This window comes from Cimex lectularius, unplaced genomic scaffold, assembly GCF_000648675.2.
Source record: "Cimex lectularius strain Harlan isolate CLEC.00 unplaced genomic scaffold, Clec_2.1 scaffold66, whole genome shotgun sequence".
Lineage (NCBI taxonomy): Eukaryota > Metazoa > Arthropoda > Insecta > Hemiptera > Cimicidae > Cimex > Cimex lectularius.
This window is the reverse complement of record NW_019392701.1, coordinates 124,165-144,850: the sequence shown is the minus strand read 5'-3', so window position 1 is coordinate 144,850 and position 20,686 is coordinate 124,165. Positions and strand designations below refer to the sequence as shown.

Sequence of the window (20,686 nt, the reverse complement as noted above, 5' to 3'; positions counted from 1 at the left end):
TGAACTGAAATCACAATAGCTCAAATGGTTAGAGCAGCGGCGTATGGGGCCGAAGGTCTTGGGTTCGAATCCCGCTCGTAATACTAACTTTTTCATCTCAACGAAGACCATAGTTAAAAAGAATAATTATTTGAAATTGTTATAAATATTTAAGACAAAAACACTAGTCGTAATTGGCTTACAGAACGGTTTTTAATATTTCACATGGCGTTAAATCAAATTACTAATCTATTATTTGAACCTCATTTCCGCTTTTTTTTATTATTCTGGATGATTAATGACCTAGGAAGGTTGAACATGAACTGAAACGCCAGTTTTCTCAGTTGTAAATGATAAAAAACATTCGTCATTATAATAAACGATTTTAAATAGTCGATATTTCAATTGGTAACTGGTTCAATCGACTGTTCAATGGAAAAGGTTGTTTATGCTACAACACACTCATCTGTTTTAGAAGCATAAAAGCAAATTATAAAAGCAGAAAAACGTTTTCTTACCAAACCAATAGTAGAAATAAAAGACATAACATAACTGGGACGACGGTCACTTACGGTACAGACCCACCAATAAAACTGCATCAAAACTAATTATGACCGACTTTGGATTATTGGTTCGAAATAATTGAAAACATCTGATCGTTTCTATCAAGCCATTTGACATTCCGACAGCAATAATGGGTATTTCCAGATTTCAGTATGACCCGAGCTCGGGCGGATTTTCCTTTCTGAGAAAGACCTCATGTTTCTCGAACGAATGGAAAACGAATGAACAATGAATCCTTGAATCGGTGCGTTAGGACATTTTCAAGAAAAAACGCACAGACGCCTGAAAACTAATTCGATATCAATAACTATAACTCGAAACACAAATTTGTCTGTATGCTGACGTGTATTGGGTTTTCCTCTTCCTTATTTGGACTCCTCGGGATTACTCCATTTAGCACTTAACCAATCGTCTATTGTGACTATCTGGTGGAAAATTTCTTTTTCTTTTATAAAGAAGAGAATTATCAGGGATATGGTATTCTTTGTGGTTCCAGAACGGCTTCCCAGGTACCATAGCCTTTTCATAGCTATTACGAGGCAGTTGCTTGTCCGTTCTGTTTCTGCCTCTTCTAGACAGATTTGCTGATAGCCCCATTTTTAGTACCAGTTTTTAAAGAGTTATTTAAGGTGGTAACCATTGTTGCTCTCCCAGGTATCTGAATCTATTCGTAAAGAGGTCCCAGGCCATCTCCTCTTCAGTCGCCTTACTGGGTTGTAGAGCTAATACATTAGCATGTGAAGATAGTTGTTCATGGATTGTGGAAAATTTGTTGGGGATTAGGTTTTTTTGGAGGTCATTGGAAGTTTAAGTGTTGGAAACATTGTGAGCGTTGACCTCGGATTTTGGATTGGAAGGACTGTATTGTTTGGATTAGTAGGCCTAGCGGTGGTGCCCAGCCCAGTTCCAGTTCACATGTCCAAATCGGTTTTCAGTTAGTTTATAGAGTAGCCCGAAGCGTCTGTGCCATTCCTGCCTTTTTATATGTATGTGTCGGTTCCAGGTTAAACCTAAGTCAAGGTAGAAACTAAGGCAACGAACGCAGTCGGTTTTAGAGAAAGGAATCAGAAATATTGTGTGAAGGGTTTTGCTTCCGAGGGTAACTGTAATACGGGAGTATTTGTTTTCAAAGTTAACCTCTAAACTTTGGTCCATTCGGCAATTCTTGGACGTGTGCCTAGAGCTATTCCGAGGTATTTGCAGAATCGGGATCAGAGAAAAGCACGAATGTGTCATCTTCAAAGGATGCAAGGAGGGTAGAGGGTTTGGTTGGGATGTCTCGATGAAAAGAAGGATTGGTCCGAGCACAATGCCCTGTGGCACTCCCGCTCCCACCGGACTGTAATCGGAGCAGTCCGGCCCTTGACGAACGTGGAAGAATTAGGTATAAGCTGTTTGGAAAGAAGCGCTTTAGTTTGTGTAGGAGACACTCGTCCAAGGAAGGCCTCCTATACAGTATTCTTTATGCTCTAAGAATGACGATACTGCTGGGCTGTGAAGGTGGTTTGGGAGTAGGTTAAAAGAATTAAGCTCAAGGATCGAGTCGATTTACGAGGATCTTTTCGAATATTTTTGAGAAGAGAGGGAGCATGCTAACTGGACGGACTCCTGTTTGAATGTTACTTATTTATCTGTTCTTGTCCTTCAAGGCTTTAATTTAGGGAACAAATCTTCCTGCCCCTGTACCTTTTTGTGTCAACAGAAGGCCCAGGTGCCAGACTCGATGGAAAGTTTGCGCCATGTCAAATGCACGCAACTGCGATCTCATAACATTCTGTTCTGAACATTTATATTCTAGAGGTAAGAAGAACTAAGTTTCTTTACGAATTATTAAATAACCTGATCTCAAGTCCTTAACTACTTTCTTATATTACTAATTTTTTGAACACGAGAGATTTGTGTAGATAAGGTAAATGTCCCTAAATTCAAAACTCGTAATTTATTATCGTTATTTTTGTTTACTGCTCCACTACCAGTTTCACACAGGATTTGGAGAAATTTAAGAAGCAAAAGGAATACATTCTAGGTTCATATCCGAATGATTGTTGTCTCTTAATTAAATATTAATAAATAATTAATTGATAGTTGTTAACCTGACGTGTTTGAAGTGTTGACTACCCTTTTGAAAAGGCGTCGTCCACATCGGGTCTTCTAGAGTACCTGGACCCTTTTAGTTCGTCTGAAGGTCAACGCCCAGGGTTGACGTAAATGGAAGATTGTAGACACTAGTCAAGCACGAGAAGAGCTGTTGAAACCAAATCAGAACCGAGGACGAGATAACCACACGCGTTTCAATTTTTCACCCTCAATCGTCTTTAAAGAACAAAAACCTTTTAAAGATTTTAGGTTTTTATGACATAACGAACACATTATAACAAGTGCAAACTAATTTCATTACGCCTCGAGTCGAAACAAAGAAAACAGAAGCAGCTATTGGACTTATGTGGGTTGCGATCAAATGGAGAACTACGAGTATAGCGAAGAAATAAAATATAAAATTTCTAGGAACTGGATGGGTTAGAAAATATGATGGTTTAAAACTAGCTTTTTTCTGCTATGAAAATTTTAAAATTGTTCTCAAGGGATACCTGCTATTCTAAGGTTTTTTGTACGCCTCGAGATTTATGAGTTAACTACCCCTCGGTTGAGCCCAAGCTCAAACCTTCATATGCCATTTTAATAAAGTAAGAATAATCTTCCTCCAAACTTATTTCACGAGTGTTGCGTTATTTAAATCATTTAAATCATAAAGCAAAGAATTAATTTTATTTCCTTAGGAGGAAGTGGCTTGTGCCGGACTGGAACAAAACTGCGATCGATTGTTTCAAAAGTTATCCATAGGTCACGGGAAACCCGTGATGAAATGGATCTGTTTACGAACGATTTTTTCTTTTCATCGGATCTTATCAAATTGTCCGTTTAAAGAACAAGCGACCCATTCGACCAAAACCTCGAATATAAAATCGATTTGCCGACGTCATTTTGGCAATTATTAGTCAAAGTCGTAAAAATCAATTAGTCCCGAGTGTGGCGGATTCGCCGTGAAAATTGTTTCCTTTATTGTCCTATTTTTCTTATAGAACAAGATCATATTTACTACATATGAACAGTCTCGAAATTAATCTAAATAAATTGTTTAAGATCGTTTGCCACGAATCTAGCAGATTTTTTAGTCAAGGGATACATAAATTGTAACATATTTACTAATTTATAAGTTTATAATTTCTTACCGATCACTCACTATATCTCATTCACTCACTACTACTCACACTCATTAACTTCTCATTTAATTACTTATTCACCGTTTCACCACACCTCACTAAATAATACCTTACTAACTTTGAATTTTTAATATCTTGGGGTTTGATAGGACCGGTCTGACCGATCACTCACTCTCATACAATCACTTACTACTATTCTCACTCACTCTCTCATTTAATCACTTATTCACTCTTTCACCTTACGTCACTAATAATAATACCTGACTAACTTTGGGTTAATAATAACTTGGGGTTTGACTGGATCGGTCTGAACGATCACTTACTCTCACGCACTCAATATCTCTCTCACTCACTCATTCATTCACTTCTTACTGACTTTCACTCTCACTCACTTACCTCTCTCACGCACTCATTTACTTACTTACTGACTTTCACTCTCACTCACTCATTCATTCACTTCTTACTGACTTTCACTCTCACTCACTTACCTCTCTCACGCACTCATTTACTTACTTACTGACTTTCACTCTCACTCACTCACTATCACTCTGTTTCACTCACTCACTCTCCACGCTAATGCACTCTCCCACTCTCTCTCCAGCTTCATTAAACTGCAAAGGAGCCGATCTAAGCGAACCGCCATCAAACTCAAAATAACTAACTATAAAATTTCTAACGCAAATAAATTTAAATTAATTACAGATATAAAGTTAAATAAATTCTAAACTTTTCGGTCACGACATGGGCAGTTTTTTCGCATTCTGGAAATAATGGCAACGAATTATTATACTGATGTGAGTAGCGTTTTCACGCCTGAGGCACATTTACTCAAAATTTTGTATTTTATAATTATTTAATCAGTACATTTTAGAGAACACAGAGAAAAATGTTTAAAAAATCGGTAGATTTAATATAAATGGAAAACAGCTTTGCACGTGGAAATGAAGACAGAGCGGCGATGCCAGTCCGTCGTGAATTTAGAAATCCTGAGGTCGGACTCGACGTGTCAGCAACTTTCGAATAACTCGGAAGGACAGAGGGAATGAAGTGGAAACGGGCCGTGGCGATCCTCGTTTTACCCATCCCGGTCGGGACTTCTCCAAAGTATCCTCATTCCTCCATCCCGGTCGGGACTTCTCCAAAACATCCTCGCTCTTTTGGCGCCCCGGAAGGGCCTGGGATGACGCAACGGGACGACGATGAACTCGGCCGACTGCGTAAATCGGCGAGCATCCGGTTTTTAAAAAAAAGCTTCGTGGCAAAAGACTTTCTACGTAGAAACCCGTTCCGCCGCAGGATTTCTTCGACTTCGAATCTCCCTCATCTCGGACTCGCGTCGCGGGTCCGTCCGGCCTCGCTCCGTCAACGGACGCATCCTCTGAATCGTTCCGAAACTGCGATTTGTGAGTCTAAATCGGTTAAACATACGGAGCGGAGCAATGACCTAGTTAGGGGAGTCGGATTCTCCGAAAACGGACGGCTGCCAGACTCTATTCACTATTGGAAAGGCGAAGGACGGGGTGGGAGGAGAGGGGAAAAACAAAGAAATTAAAATTCAAAACTGAGATAAAAAAAACTCACTTTCTTTTCTCCTTGGGAGCGGCGGCGTTGAGGGCCATCTCGTCGGATGAGTATCACAGACTCTAAAACTGTCCTCTTTGTCGTAAAATCCTTTCCCTTCTCGTACGACGGCAACACACACGGGCGTCCCGAGGCACTCTTTCCGTGGCGAAAACTGATCAAAGGGTTCGAGCCGTTGAGCCCGGTGCGGAGCATTGATTTCTCTAAGTCGATCCGCGTACCTCAGTCGTTGCTGTTCAACGGGAGGAAAAAACTATCGATCCGGCTTCCCTTCGAATACGGACATAACGGTTCAGAAAGTGCTAAGGACGAGGCGGTCGGAACCGAGACACGGTGGACGTCGATCAAGGGACGGTCGCTTACTGAAAAGCACGCTAGATTTCGGCCCGTCCGCTGCTGAGTAGCGCCCCCCCCCCCACCGCATGACCACCACCCTCACGACCATGTTCCTTCAGGCCTTTTATCTTCCTAAGTAATTCAGCGATATCAATTACGTATTTCCAGTGCTAACTGTCATGTATTTTTTAGTAGTGAATCGAATTTTTGAATCATTAAGTCCAACTGGCTACATACTGTAAAAATTTATTCAATTTTATTACCCATAAAACGTGTTTTTTAAAACTATGTTTGAAATTATAAGAATTTTAGAGTATATTGCTTATTGGAACTAGTTTTGTGTTACTAGGAACAGAAAATATAATTAAAAAGCATATTACAACAAAAAAATTTAAAATTAAATAAAAACAAAAATGCATATAAATATTTCATATAATGGAAAATATTAACAAGATTATTTAAGTAATAGTTCTGCCTTTTAAGTAGGCGAAACATTGTTAAGTAATATAATGTTACATAAAGATTTAAAAAAATTATGTTTTATTGCTGTCAGTTTTCTGCTGTTCGAGGATATAATATTAAAGGAAACGAATGAAACATTATTTAGAGAGGAAGGGATGGAGGAAGAGAGAGAAAGTGAGTGAGTGAGAGGGAGTGAATGATGGACAGGGAGAGGGGGAGAGAGAGAGAGTGAATGAGAGATACAGTAAGTGGATGAGTGAGTGAACGAGTGAGTGCGAGAGAGTGAGAGACAGAAATTGAGTAAGTGAGTGAGAGAGAGAGAAAGTGAGTGAGAGACAGAAATTGAGTAAGTGAGTGAGAGAGAAAGTGAGTGAGAGATAGAGAGGGTAAGTGAATGAATGAAAGAGAGGGGGAGTGATTGAGAGGAGAAAGAGTGAATGAGAGATCGAGTAAGTGAGTGAGTGAGCAAGTGACGTGGAGTGAGGGAGAGAAAAAGTGAGAAAGAAAAATTGAGTGAATGAGTTAGTGAGTTAGTGAGCGAGAGAGACAGAGAGTGAATGAGAGATAGAGGGAGTGAGTGAGTAGCGAGTGAGAACGAGAGAGTGACAGAAAGAAATTGAACGAGTGAGAGGGAGAGAGAGCGAATGAGGGGCAGTGTGTGAAAGAGAAAAAGAAAAGAAAGAGAGAGTGACACACACACCGAACATCAGAAAAAACGAAATCTACTAAAGAAAACAAAAACTAGACAAGAACTTGTTTTACAATTAGGTCAAATAACAAATGAAATAACAAAATAGTCATATGTACACGTTCAATAGATCGGTCACTCAGGTAAAGTGGTATAAACCACACACACCTGTACGTGAAGATCCATTCAGTAGGTTCACGAGTCTTGCCAAGTTGGAGTCGCTCCCTTCAAAAAATCCAAGTAAGCAATTCGGAAAGGTTCATTAATTAGGCATTTATACAAAATATCTGCCTCCTTTTCGGCTAAACGGCAAAATCGAATTGGGATTAATCTTGTAATCTGCCCGGTAAAACCGGAAAACAAAAATTTGGGCAATATTTACTACAAGTACCGGGAAAAAGATTTAAATCATTTCAAAAATAAGTTCATTAGCTCCATTATATTTAGTGGCCTGATTGACCAAATTACTTCTTTCAATTAATTATTCTTTGTATGTAAGGTATTGGTTGAAATGAAAAAGTCAGTGTCACGAGCGGGATTCGAACCCTCGACCTTCGGCTGTTCATTAGGTTTGAAGCGCAATGAGGATTCGGAATCAGTTGTAAATAATAATTACTATAAATAGATTCCTTAATTTAAAACGGTCATTTTCTTCGAAAAAGTTCTCATATACGTCTATGAGATTAACAAGACTATGGTTAGGTTCATGTCCATCTTCTCGGTACCATATGTCCAGGCACCCGATATCTGAAAGCAAGTTCATTATCAGCGTACCCATATTATCTCAACATAATATGCTTTATTTCTAACGCTACAGAACATAATCGCACGAAATAGGGTGATATGTATCTTTATCTCATTAAATATTGAACCTGTCTAATCATCGCCAACCGTTATTTATTAACACGATAGGTACATTTTCTGTACACATACATATTAAGGACTACCACAAAAATTTATAAATATTATTTGATTTTATTTATAATTTTATGAATCGATTTCGGTGTTCTTGGAAGACAAAAATAAATTTTCTATCAGGAGAAGACGGTACTTTATAAAATACTATTTCTACACTGTTGTATTCTACAATAAAAAAATAATTAACTAAACAAAAAAACTGCAAAAAGTAAAAAATAACTTTTTTTATAAGATTATGAAAATAATAATTTTGTAAACCTTTATTGACTCCATTTCAAATAGTCATCAGTTTATATGTATATATGAATAAGTTAGAAAGTGAGTGAATGAATGAGAAAGAGATAAAATGAGTGAGTGAATGAATGAGAGAGAGCGAGGGAGATAGAGAAAGAAAGGGAGAAAGAGAAATTGGGTGAGTGGGTGAGAAAAAGCGCGAGTGACTGAGTAAGTGAGATAGGGTGAGTAAGTGAGCGACAGAGGAATAGAAATTGAATGAGTGGGTGGGAGATAGAGCGAGAGCGAGAGCGAGAGAGAGAGAGAGGGAGAGAGTGAGAGAGAGAGAATAAGTGAGTGGCTGAGTGAGAGAGAGATAAGCGACGTACGAGAAGTACTTTAGTGGTGTTTTTTTAGAGGTCGAAGGGGAGAGAGCGAAACCGACCCTTGACAGTTTTAATTTGTTTTTTAGAATTTAACGTTTTGCTAGATTATGTTTCGAAAATGATAACACCACTTCCAAATTTATCGAATTCCTATTTCCCGTCAAATGTCCTATATCTATCCGAGGCGTGATTTGCCTGACCTTATTCTGTGAATCGCTTCCTTGAAAAACATCGATTATTTGTACAAATTAGTCAAATATAGTGGTTTTCTCCTCGCAAATTTATTGCGATAAATAAAATACCCTTGTGTGAAATATAACTTGCAAGCGGATTTTTGCGATGTAGACACTTTGTAAGTCCGATATCGGTACTTAGGTAATGGTGGACAAGGATACGAAATCGACTAATCCGAAATCTTGTTCGACCTGTGAAGCGTGAAAATTATTTCTTGTTAACTGACGTATAACTAGAGATATCTAGAGGCTATTGAATAACATTTACACTGTGATAAGACAGCATAATAGATTTCATATTACTTATATTCTTGATTAATCTGTCAGGAATTCCTTTTTCGTTTTCACTCTGATAAACGTAAAGTAAACCAAAGCTTTTTGTTGTTACTCGCTTCTCTCAGGATGAGATCAGAGGTCGTTTTTACTGGTTGACCAGTAAGTGAGGGATTTTTTGTCGTGCGATACATAAGGGAGGTTGAGGTCATAGTAAACGGTACGATTGGTCACATAGAAACATTTGCAATACAACGGAGGGTTTCGGGCTGGAACGATTGGGTACGATAGGAGTTGGATGTTCTGGTTATAGTAAGTCCATGTCGGTTTAAGTAGTGTGTCGCAAATTAGTCTTTTATTGTTATTTGTTGCTTAAGTCTTGTATGGGGTTTCCACGTGAGGCGTTTGTAGATGTAAAGACTTGAATAGTCGTGGGTAGAGAAACGCGGTTGAGGAGAAGGATTGGTCGCCGTTATTTGAAGTTAATATTCTGGCATTTTCATTTATATTTGTCCTCCACTTCTTCAGCCAAGGCTCAAGAAAGGTGAGACTATATGGAACGAACGGCAAGGATAATTGTGAGCAGACAGGATTTCAGTGTTATCTGCAAATGTGAACAAGGAAGTATTTGGGTGTGAGCAGTATTTATTATATAAGGATTAAAACAAGAACAGTGCCTTAGGGGATTCCTGCTCGGACAGTATGGATGTTGGGAAGAACGCATGTCCCCCAAGGTAGGACTTTAGGATTAGGTAGCGGGTAATGGGAGGATGCCTTTCAATTTACACAGCATGCCAGACTTGATTCAATGCTTGCACAACGTCGACTCACTGGGGATGAGAAGTAGGCAATTTACAAAAATGTTAATCACTGAAGGGCGTCTGCAAAAAGAATGAAACGCCGCCGTCGACGTTTAGAGTTGCACCTTGATTGGTTCGAATTCGAGGAATAATTTATTGGGAACTGTTACCACGCAACCAAGCCCTTACGGCGGAAGTATACTGTGCATAGCTTGAGCGTCTTTGGTCAGCATTGAAGATAAAACGTCCAGCTCTGGTAAACAAAGGCGCAACGCTGGCCTCATACAGCTGCACTTATTCAGGGTAAAATTGCCGAGTCAGGCTGGTAACAACTGTTAAAGAAAGACCGTCCATGCTCTGCTTGTTTTTTGTTGAACTGTGGTCTTACTACTGTTGTAAATATTCAATAGGCCATTTTCCGTTTTAGCCGCCAAGATTTGCCTAGAGTCCTTCTCATTACTGATATTTTTTGTTTTGTTAAGCGCTGCAGGTTAATTTCTTATGGGAGATTATCCCTTATTTAACCTCGTTTTAGAAACATGAGCTTTCTATCTCTGTTGTTTATTTTTCTGTGTGGGTTTTGAAGGGCTTATTTGAAGGCCTCATTGTGAGCACCAATGCTCTTTCATGATGAGAGTTCTTTGGATGAACTGTTGTAATGTTGAGAGTAATTTTCCCCTTACTAGTATAATAATGCCATCTCCTTATTCTTGGGATAGATTCTGCTTTTATTTAATTTGTTTATGAAGTCGTCCACAACAGAGGTGAGAGTATTCCTCCTTGCGGACCTCCTCTCCCATTTTCCTGCTTTAGCTTTGCTTCTTTCCATCTGAAGCAGGTTTTATCAATTCCTCGCTGTCCCAGTAATGAGATCATTGTTTCAAAAGGAGTGTTATAAAATGCTCTTTTAATGTCCAAAAGAGCTTGCGTGTGGATATTTAAGAAGTGTTTTATCTTCTTTTAGGGTGCTTGTTTTTATTGGCCAACAAAGACTTTGTATGCTGCCTTGTTTTGCGTACGTTTTGGTAGCCTGTTTTGTTGAGCTGTGGTTCATCAGCCATGATTAATCAGCCAGCCACGGTGTTTTTTGGTCTTACTGCCAGTTTTGTCCTCAGTCCATGAACCTTAAAGTAATGATCCAGTTTATCACTGCCGTTGATAGACATTTGTTCTTGTAGGTTGTAGATTGTATTTATCGGTTCACACATGGGAAATATGCAGTTCAATCAAAACTTCCGATTTGAGAGGGAATCAAGGGTCTTCTTCACAAATGCAGGACGGTTTTCCTTTCAATGACCCCCCCCCAGTCAGAATGTAATTTATTTGAATATAAAAGTTTCATTTTACAACAAATATTGATGAGACGAAAAATAATCGAGGATATGTCAGAATCTGAGCGATATACACGGTGCGATAAAATGCGTTTTAACGACACGATTAGAGAATGTGCTTTTCTTCGTAAACAAAAATAGTATTCGGGCCGGGCCGTTGTACTAAGGAGATAAATGAGCAACGTTTGAAAATTGAATTCAAACAAACAATTTTTCACAATTAAGTTATTTTTGCAAGGATCGACTGGATTGGTGTGACAAGCGTCCTTTAGAAATAAAGAAAATCAGAAACCACCCACATAACAAAAGTCAAATTTCGACTCGTTAAGGAAACAATTAATTTTGCATTATTAATGATTAAGTTAACGACACGAATGTTTTTAAGACGATTGTAAAACAATTAAGAAATAAATCTTGACAACATTCAACATTCAAAGCCATTTTTAACTTGCTCCTCCTACTAATGCTTATGTTACACTTGGAGCCAATAATTGCACACAGATCAGAACTCTACACTCCTGTCCACAACAACTCCACGAAGACATAGATGTACATGTATCATTCGAGGTGTGTAGTATTCTGCGCCCTTTAAGAGCTATTGTTTACCCCGTTCTGTGCTTATAGGACACCGATGAGTCATAGTTCCTCAAGGAACTTGATTAGTAGGCCCGGTTTCAATGGGAAGAGGGGTGGCTGGAAGATGATGATGTTTATTCCCATGGGTTCTGAGTGGTTGAATATCTTCTACAGCTGGTAAATCCCAAAACACTTTCTCCTCGGACAAATGTGGTGCCATAGTTTGTTAGTAGGTGTGTTGGTATTTATACCTATCCTCTGCAAATGACCATTCAGTCTAAAGTGTCCTGTTAACAATCTTGTTAGGATTCATAATTTTTTCTACTTTCTTTGATGCATTCTGTTGTTCATTTCCTTCCAAAATTTGCTAGAAGGTTGTTGAATTGTTTATGTCCTATGATTCCACTGCTTCCTTATTTTCATTTGCTCCTTTTGTCTAAAGTACTCATTGATAGTGTGGATCTCAATGCCACAGAAGGGTTCAGACCCTAATAGCGGGGTACAGTAGCTCCTTTTCTTGCAAGAGGGTCCGCTTTCCCGTTGCCTTCTACTCCTACATGTCCTGGGATCCAGCGGTCTGACTTTGTTTTGCTATTCAGCACCATCTTTGAGCTAATGATGTTTGAACTTAGTGCTTTGATAGCTGTTTGGCAACCTGACATGATGGCAAGAGTAAACGGACGTAGTACACTGCCTTGAAGTACGTCCGATTTGATTTCGAAATATTATGAGAGGCTTCTCCATTCGTAAGGTAAGATTTTACGATGCTTTACAGTGTCACCAAGACGAGGCTTCAACTTTATTAAAACGGTGCCACACTTTGTCGAATGCCTTTTCAGTGTGACATTATGAACAGCCCTACTTTCTTTTTCAGGTACGTCCAATCATTTTTTAAACCCTGTTGGAGGACTCTCTTTGATGATGTTAATAATAATTTTCTGTCCTGTCCTCATTATCGTATTGTAGAGGGGGGCTAATTCCAATATTTTCTCCATACCATCTCTCCATACCATGTTCTCTGTTTCGCAAATTAAAAAAGTGCAAACCATTCAAAACTTATCCTTCGGTTAATAACCAATGCTCCTTGGTATGTTCGGAACGAAGGTTCACACAAAGATTCCGTACAACACGTTGATCAAGGACAGCTGCAGTTATGATGTCATCATGGCGCACCCGACCCAACTGATGCAAGAAATCGTCCTACGCCAACAAATTCCGACTGAAAAAGAAGCGACAACAAAAGCTTTAGCATGTAAAACAAGGCATCCAAAATCCCCAAATCTGGGAAAACACAACAACCTGATGATATCATGGGAACCAGAACCCAAGGGAATTTCGGGTTACGAAAAGCAGACTCGCTGGCCAGAGGAGGATTTCCAAGGACTTGAACCTTTACTTGGGATAACAAAAACAAAGAAAAATCCTCTATCACAGAATAGATGGAAAAAAGACAAATGAGAAGTGGATAAACTCAAGAGATTCTACAGTAAACTTATATTAAAAAAATTCCCTCACCAAGGCTGGCAAACTCACTGATGAATACATGAGGGCAGAACTCGGAGGATTGAAAGGACTACCAAGCATCTACATAACATGGGTATATTCAATGAGGGGTAGCATATGCAATGAGGAGGACGAAACAGCTACCCACATCGTCAAACGCGAACAGCTCAATGGAGACATAACCTGGATTGCAAAGAAAACCCAGGAATACGAATTGTAGCAGCAACCTAATACGCCTTACAGAGGTACTAGGAGAACTAAGGAACTAGGAAAGTAAAATAAGCCAGAAAGCTGCAGTGTTTGGGGAACATAAACCCTGACTTCCTAGTCTCGTTTCATCATCATCAAAAAGGTTCTTTTGGACCGTGCAGTATCGTCTGTTCAATCATGAAAAAAATGTATTCCGATAATCCGCGAAGTCTAATTGATTCAGAACGAGTACAAATTTAAGAAAAGGGCGCTTAGATCTACCGCCCTTTCATAAAAGTTGTGGATGTTTCCACCGAGTGTAGAGTTCTGCAGGTTTCCGCGAGATCGTGACTCTAACCTCAGCGAAAGCTCCGCCACCAGCTTTTACCAGTTATCACAACCGATTTTATCTTTTGATTGCTCGGTTGAAGAAACAACAAATCAATCTGTCTATAAACAAAAATGTATTTTAAAACAATTATTTACCGATGTTCATTTTTCTATCATCAAGCAGTAATGGATAATGGAACGACCCTTTCGAACAACAACATAAACAATATCAATTTGACCAAAAAATGTATGACTGGCTAAATCAAATTTCAATTCTGATTATGGAAATTTTAACTATTTGTTCGACGAATGGAGGTCATGGAATTTACCATAGCGACGATAGGGGCGATATAATTTTGTTTTTATTCGAGATAAACGTTTATACAAGCGATATAAACGTAACTCAAGATGTTTCCTGAAATTACACATAATTTGTAGATAAGTGACGTCTTTGCATAAAAAATTAATTTATCATAATTAATCTGGTTATTAGAAATTATTCAGATAATAACGATAATGTGTCCCATTCATGTCATGCCTTGGCTCCGTACAGAGAGCGCATAAGAATGCCGCCGTATTTAACAATGTCTTTGGGTCTTCTTTTTTCGCTTTTTAGAAGACGTGTTATTTATTGTATATAGATCTGTTTTATGTGTTTTGTTTGTGTATGGTATTTATTAGTGTGGGTGAAATATAGCGTCACCACTAATCCTCCGGCAGTGTAGTACCACATCTACATGGAGGAATATCGAGTATTCCACTGACTAATCATATGAGTGCAATGTACATAAGTGTGAATGTATTTATTTGCGCGATTGTTCTCTTGGGCATGCGGTTTATGTGGTTTACAGGGGATACTAGCGACCCAGCTGCATAACGGGTTGGTGATCTTCCCTGATGTGCTGATCCTAGTCGGGGTGAAAGTCTAATAGAGTAAAATATTTCTTTTTTCCTTTTTTAATTTTCTTAATTAATTACTTCCAAAAACTTATTTAACAATTATTTTCTTCAATGAACAGAAACGAATGAATACCTGATTTACTTTAAAGTTTATCTGACATTTACCGGGGTTTATATTAAATTTTGGTTATTTTGTTTATAATCATTGATTTTTTGAGTAGTAGGGAAAAAAGCATCTTCTATCATTTTACATGTCCAATTTTTATTTTGGCTACTTTTCCATCTGCTCCGATGATCCTGACTGCTTGCACTTCCTGCAATCTCACACGCAGAACATCGCCACCCTCCCCAATCAGAAGGGGCTCCACAAGGATCTATTCTAGGCTCACTTTGTTTTTTATTTACATTAATCTCACAAATAAACAAGTGTTCCCTGGCTGATGACTATGGCCTTGCTTCGACATCTTCGAGGCGGGGAGCAATCGCCAAAAATTAATAAAAAAAAGCACAAAATTTTGTCAAAAGTAGAAAATAAAATTAATGAGAACAAGACTGAAGCTTTTTTCACCAAAGACGCAATTGTTAGGAAAACCCAAAAAGTAAGGTGGACAAATACAGTTAAGCATCTGGGCCTATTACTATATATATTATATGTACTTTAGTATCAAAAGGAAAATCTGCGATTAGGTTCCCTACTTTCCATTCTTTGCCGTGACTGCACCGTTTCTTGATGATGGGTGTTGGCCCGATTGAACTCATGCTGAACCGGCATTGAGTCCGTCTTCACTCGCGGTTCTGCTGGACTACCAAAACGCGTTTCGGTAGTACAACAAACCCGCGAGTGAAGACGGACCCAATAACTGACTCAATGAAGCATGAGTCCATCAGTCCTGTAAATAATAAATAACTATGTACAAAGTATTTTTATTTATTTAAAACTTCTAATGATAGCATTTGCAATTTACAATGAACTATTGACGGGTCTTAAGAATCACCGACCACGTGTGTTGGCAGTACGGGTCAGACCTCGTTTTTATCCGTCCAGCCTAGGTTGGGTTCCTTTCAACAGCTAGGTCATTTCAGCACCCAACCAATCAGTTCCTAAATCTAAAATCATCACACTCTCATTCACTTTTAAATACATTCTTTCCTATTTACACACCATTCTCTCAGTCAGGGTGGTAGGTAGATATTCCTCATCGACCCTCTCACACTACACATTTACGCTAATAAATACATTCACTCTCAACACACCCTAAAGACACAAAACTATCATTACAATGTATATAATAAAACAACACTGTTTCCCCGGCGCGGAAAGAAAAAAACTGGAAGACGCTGAATGATGTGGGAGCTGGTTGGCATTGGCGATCATCGTTTGGAGTAAATCTTCTTGTAAATAAACTCATCCACAGAGTTGTGGCTGACTCAACTTGATTGTTTGACTTTTTGTTTGTTTGTCACCATACTAAGACGGGCCAGTATAACCATAAATGTTTACGAACATAACTCTTGGTTTACTGAGCCTCGGCGCCTGCGTATAAATGTTTCATATCAGTGGTGTAATTTTTGTAAGCAATGCGAGGCTAGTATTCGCACAGTCTACCCAAATAGGCAACTGTAGCTCTTATGAAGGTTTTTTGTTATCCCCGCCACGAGGAATATCGACGAGTACTCTGGGGTGAGTGTGTGCCGCCTGGAGAGTAAGTTATTTACGAGAATGGAAGGGTTCAACACTGCACCGAGGAATATCGAATACTCTGGGGGAGGAAATGTGACCAGACTTCTATATTTGTATCAGGTGCTGTATTTATGTTAATTTACTGTTGTAAATGTAATTTATTAGCGTGAAAGGGAGGGATTGTTTATCCCGCCGTGAGGCATGTTGAGTACTCTAGCGGAGTGAATGTGACTAGACTTCCATGTTTTTATTAACGTGTATATGTATTATATGTTTTATATCTGAACTGTAGTAGACAACCTGAGGTACAAATGAAGGGTTAGTATTTTAGGATATCCACTTAGTTTTCAAAGAAAAGCATGTAACTTCACGAACTGCAGGTAAATGTCGCTAGACAGAAACTTCGATGAGCCCGTCTCGTCGTGAGAAACGGAGTCTCACAGGCAGAAAATTCTTGAAACATGATTAGAAATGTTATCGCCCATAAATTATTTTTGAGATGATGCGCTATTAAAAAACTATCAAATGTTAATTAGACTTTAGCGTATCTGCTTTACGAGGAAGGAAATTCCGTGGAAAAAAAACAACAAATTTTTTATTTACCAAACTCACAAAAAATTGTCCAAGTTATAAACAACTTAACTAAGTCGAGGTCCACGTATAAATTCAATTCCATTTTGACATCGATCGTTGAATAATCAAGTAAGTGCTAAACGAAAGGCGCTGTGGGACGTAAGTTGTCTAAATACAGTTGAGACAATTTAATATTGATCAATTTATGTATACCTGTATATGTAAGATTTATATATGTATTTTATTAAAATGGTTTTGAATGGTGACACCGTAGAAAACTTGAGGTTCTGGGGTTGAAAGTTTCCGTAGAAGCATCTGTGTTTATAGGTGACGATCCGGGTTAACCCCTTGGTAAACCCATATTTTCAAGTCCAAGAATTCAACTTGAACCTTGATTTTTAAAATTTTAACCCGTGATGATAATTCCAGCCCATGTCAAATCGTTTGTTTATAAAATGAAATCGAGTAGTGCTACACGGGCTCGAGTTACCCATCCGAGTTGAATTCCCGCCCCGGTTCGGAAGCTGGAGTTAATTTGTAGAAGAGATAATTGGTTAGTCGTCAGTCAATTTCCCTTCTTGGATCGACACATTCTCCGCTAAGCCTACCGTACTTTGTTAGTGTGCGCAAGCCCGGGAAGGGTCAACCACCCTTTTCGGCATCACTTGTGCAGTCACCTGATCCAGTGTTACATACACCCCCCCGAGAGTGGAAAGTTGGCCAACTTCCATCAGCCCTCCGCCGAACCCCTTTTGAAAGCCGAATGACAAAGACGTCTCAAGTATCAATCTTTTTAGCGAGGCTCGAACAATTTCTTCGGCAAGTCTTGAAAGGCTTGACGCAGCGTCGAACTAAACTAATTAAATTAACTTGATAGAACGCAAGCTTAAGTCAAAGTTCCCAACACCTTAAGGCTTATCACAAAGAAAATATAATCAAGCGACGATCCGCAAACGGTTCGCAATCCGTGATACAGATTTAAATTGACTTCTATGAAATTAACAGACGTTATTCCCGAGGATCTTCGATTCAGGCGTGCCGGCGCGCAAAAGTCTCACGTGACTTGATTGTTAAAGCTCTAACTTAAGAGCAGCGCTCATGGTACGTCGAACGCAGCCGGAACCGACTTCAAACCAAATACACCACTTTCACGGGCAAAGATTTAAGGCTGGCCTGAATTGACAGTTATTACAAGAAACACCTAATCACGATTCTGATTTGATTCACCACAATTCATAAAAATCACCCACACGTGAGACAGAAACTTGGAGCGATGGTGGCAAAATGATGAAAATGCGTCAGTGGTAACGAACAAAAAATTACATTAAACGTACCGAAACTCTTTAGTAAGGCCCTAAAAGCAGTTTGCATTGACTCCAAACAGCATGAGAACCTCCACTTTTCTGAAGGAGTGGCTGCCTTCTGCAAATCATTATCGAATGAGGTTGTAAGACGACCTCTTATGCAATACCCCTCAATAGCTCATTCAAAAAGAATCGAACCATAATATACGAAATTTGAATATATGCCAAGAGGGATACTTGAATAATCCAGATGATGGATTGGTGTCCCGGGGAACCGAGGTTACGATAGCCTAAGTGATTTTTCATTTCAACCACTTTACATAAAAATTATAAATCAGTTGGAATCATTACTTTGGTTAATTAGGATCAACTAAAAAACATACGGATTAAAACAGCTCACCCAAAGAGCACTCGAGCACTCCTCAAAAACAACACCAGAAAACATATGATTCTAAATCATTCCAATGATTCTAAAATTAGGTGCTGCAATTAAAACATGAGAAATAGATAGGAATAATCTTTGATAAGAAATTAACCTAGAATCTTCACCTGCAACACATCATAAAAAGTAAAATATGACTAACGACCACAAGAAGGATCTTAAGTAAATGTTGTGGTCCAAAATTGAAAATGGCCTATTGGCTATATACAGGAGTAAAAGATCCAAAATATCCCAAACATTAGGCAGCATTTAAAGATTGGAAAATCTGTTTATCATAGGAGCAATGAAACAACTCCGTCAACCGAGAAATACAAGAAGCTAGGAAAAGCTTATTCAGACACAAAACTAAATAAATTGGATGAGGAATAAACATACGGGTCTACAACAATAAATAACATCAGAAATATTCTTTGCAACCTCCAGTAACGTCTCGACTGACTACAAAGGAGAAGAAGAAGTCAGGAGGAAATCGGATACGATGATATGGTATTCAATGGTACCAAAACAAATGAAAGAGCCGGATCAAGTATTTTCTGTATATATGAGCAATCGAACTCATTAAGATCTAAAAAGTTCACATCTAAAATAGCAAATGAACGCATCCAAAATTCCCAAAACCTAGAGGAAGGTAAACAACCTGATGGGGGAAGCTTCTGGGGATGCTTGTTGATGCCATGACCCCTAAATTCAGATTTGACAAGAAATTTCAAATTAAAATACCTGCTAGAGCAGATTGGCAGAAAGGGATCCCAGTAAATGCCCGTTATATCTGGCATACAGATAACTTCAAACACGAGCATGGTTTGGAGCAGGTATTTATGGGAATAAACCAAAAACTAAAATTTGTGTAAACCTTGGAAAATATGCCACTGTCTTTCAAGTACTGTACTGCAGCCATTGAGCACTGTGCCAAGGCGATTAAAAGGCTGTTTTAACAGAATAGCCACCTACTCGGACAGCTAGGCGGCACTGAGGGCCATTACCTCATCTGTAGTGGAGCCTAGAGTCGTTTGGAATTGCATTAGGGCCCTGTCAGGCATTGGGGAAAACAAGAATATTACCCTTGTCTGAGTACAGGACAGAGGATCGAAATAAAGGCCGATAAATTTGCCAATGAGTTCGATGAGGACACCTATTGACCTATACCTGTCATACCAAACTGCCACAAAGGTGGATCCATCAGACAATGAATTAAAATAAGTCCTTCATTCAATGGGAATGAAACCCAGGACAGAGGCAAAAAGTTAGTCAAAGACCATCGCAGAAACTAACGGCAGACTATTAAATCTAAGATATGTTAGAACTAGAATTATAGTTGGACAGCACACTCCGATGGCATATATATATATAAACTCGGACTGGCGGAAAAAAGCCTGTTCAGACCCAGAAGGAAAAGAGACAGCAGTACATGTCCTATGTTGGTGCGAAGGCTTATGTAGGTCGAGAGGAAAAGTCCGGGTCTGAACAATACTCATAATACACACGGTAGTCCTTGAAAGAGATTGGGATCTGGTAAGAAATCTTAAGCTTAATGAGGAGCTCTAGACATCCATGGAGTTGCACAATCACCAATATTGGTCTCGGTGCGCAGGTCGTAATGAGGCCGGCTCCTTCTGTAATCTAATCAAACAAACTGATGATATCTAGAGTGCAAGAACGCAAAAGAATTTTGAGTAACGAAAAAACTGGCCAGAAAAGGATCTGCAAGAACATTTATAGGCCCTGAATCTATACTCGGGATGACAAACACAACACAGAACCCCATCTCAGAATAGAGATAAACAGATAAATGCCTCTTCCCTGAATAAGTTCGATGAATAAGGGTAACAAACAGGAGATATGCGGGGCAACTTGAAAAGTGAGATTCACAGACATACTTCCCTTTGTTCCTTAGGGAAACTCGGTGCTCAAAAGGAGGAACTCTTTCTCAATTTTGCGCCATTCATTAGTTCTGACCATCCACTCCCAACCCTTGGCTACAAGGGGGGATTCCATGCGCAAAATATCGTTGCACCCTAGAGAGCTTGGCGAACCATAAGCACAGCTAGGCGGAAGATATCGTCGGTGAACGAACACCGGTCATTCTCACGGGTACGTCAATAAACCAGATCGTCACTGAAAAGACAGTGGATTACAGACTGAACTACGGGCGCAAGCAATATCCAAGCCTATAAGTTGCTATTACGTTTCGATTCGTAGTTGT

The 20,686-nt window shown here is 39.1% G+C and overlaps 1 protein-coding gene across 1 annotated transcript in view; it reads right to left on the bottom strand.

Moving 5' to 3' along the window:
- LOC106668923 (hypoxia-inducible factor 1-alpha-like) overlaps positions 1-5,716 on the bottom strand; it is a 38,386-nt gene extending 32,670 nt beyond the window's left edge. Inside the window, exon 1 of the mRNA XM_014398118.2 lies at positions 5,346-5,716. Coding sequence (XP_014253604.1) covers positions 5,346-5,383 — 38 coding nt within the window. The 5' untranslated portion in view covers positions 5,384-5,716. The remainder of the gene's footprint in view (positions 1-5,345) is intronic.
- Between the last annotated feature and the right edge of the window lie 14,970 nt (positions 5,717-20,686).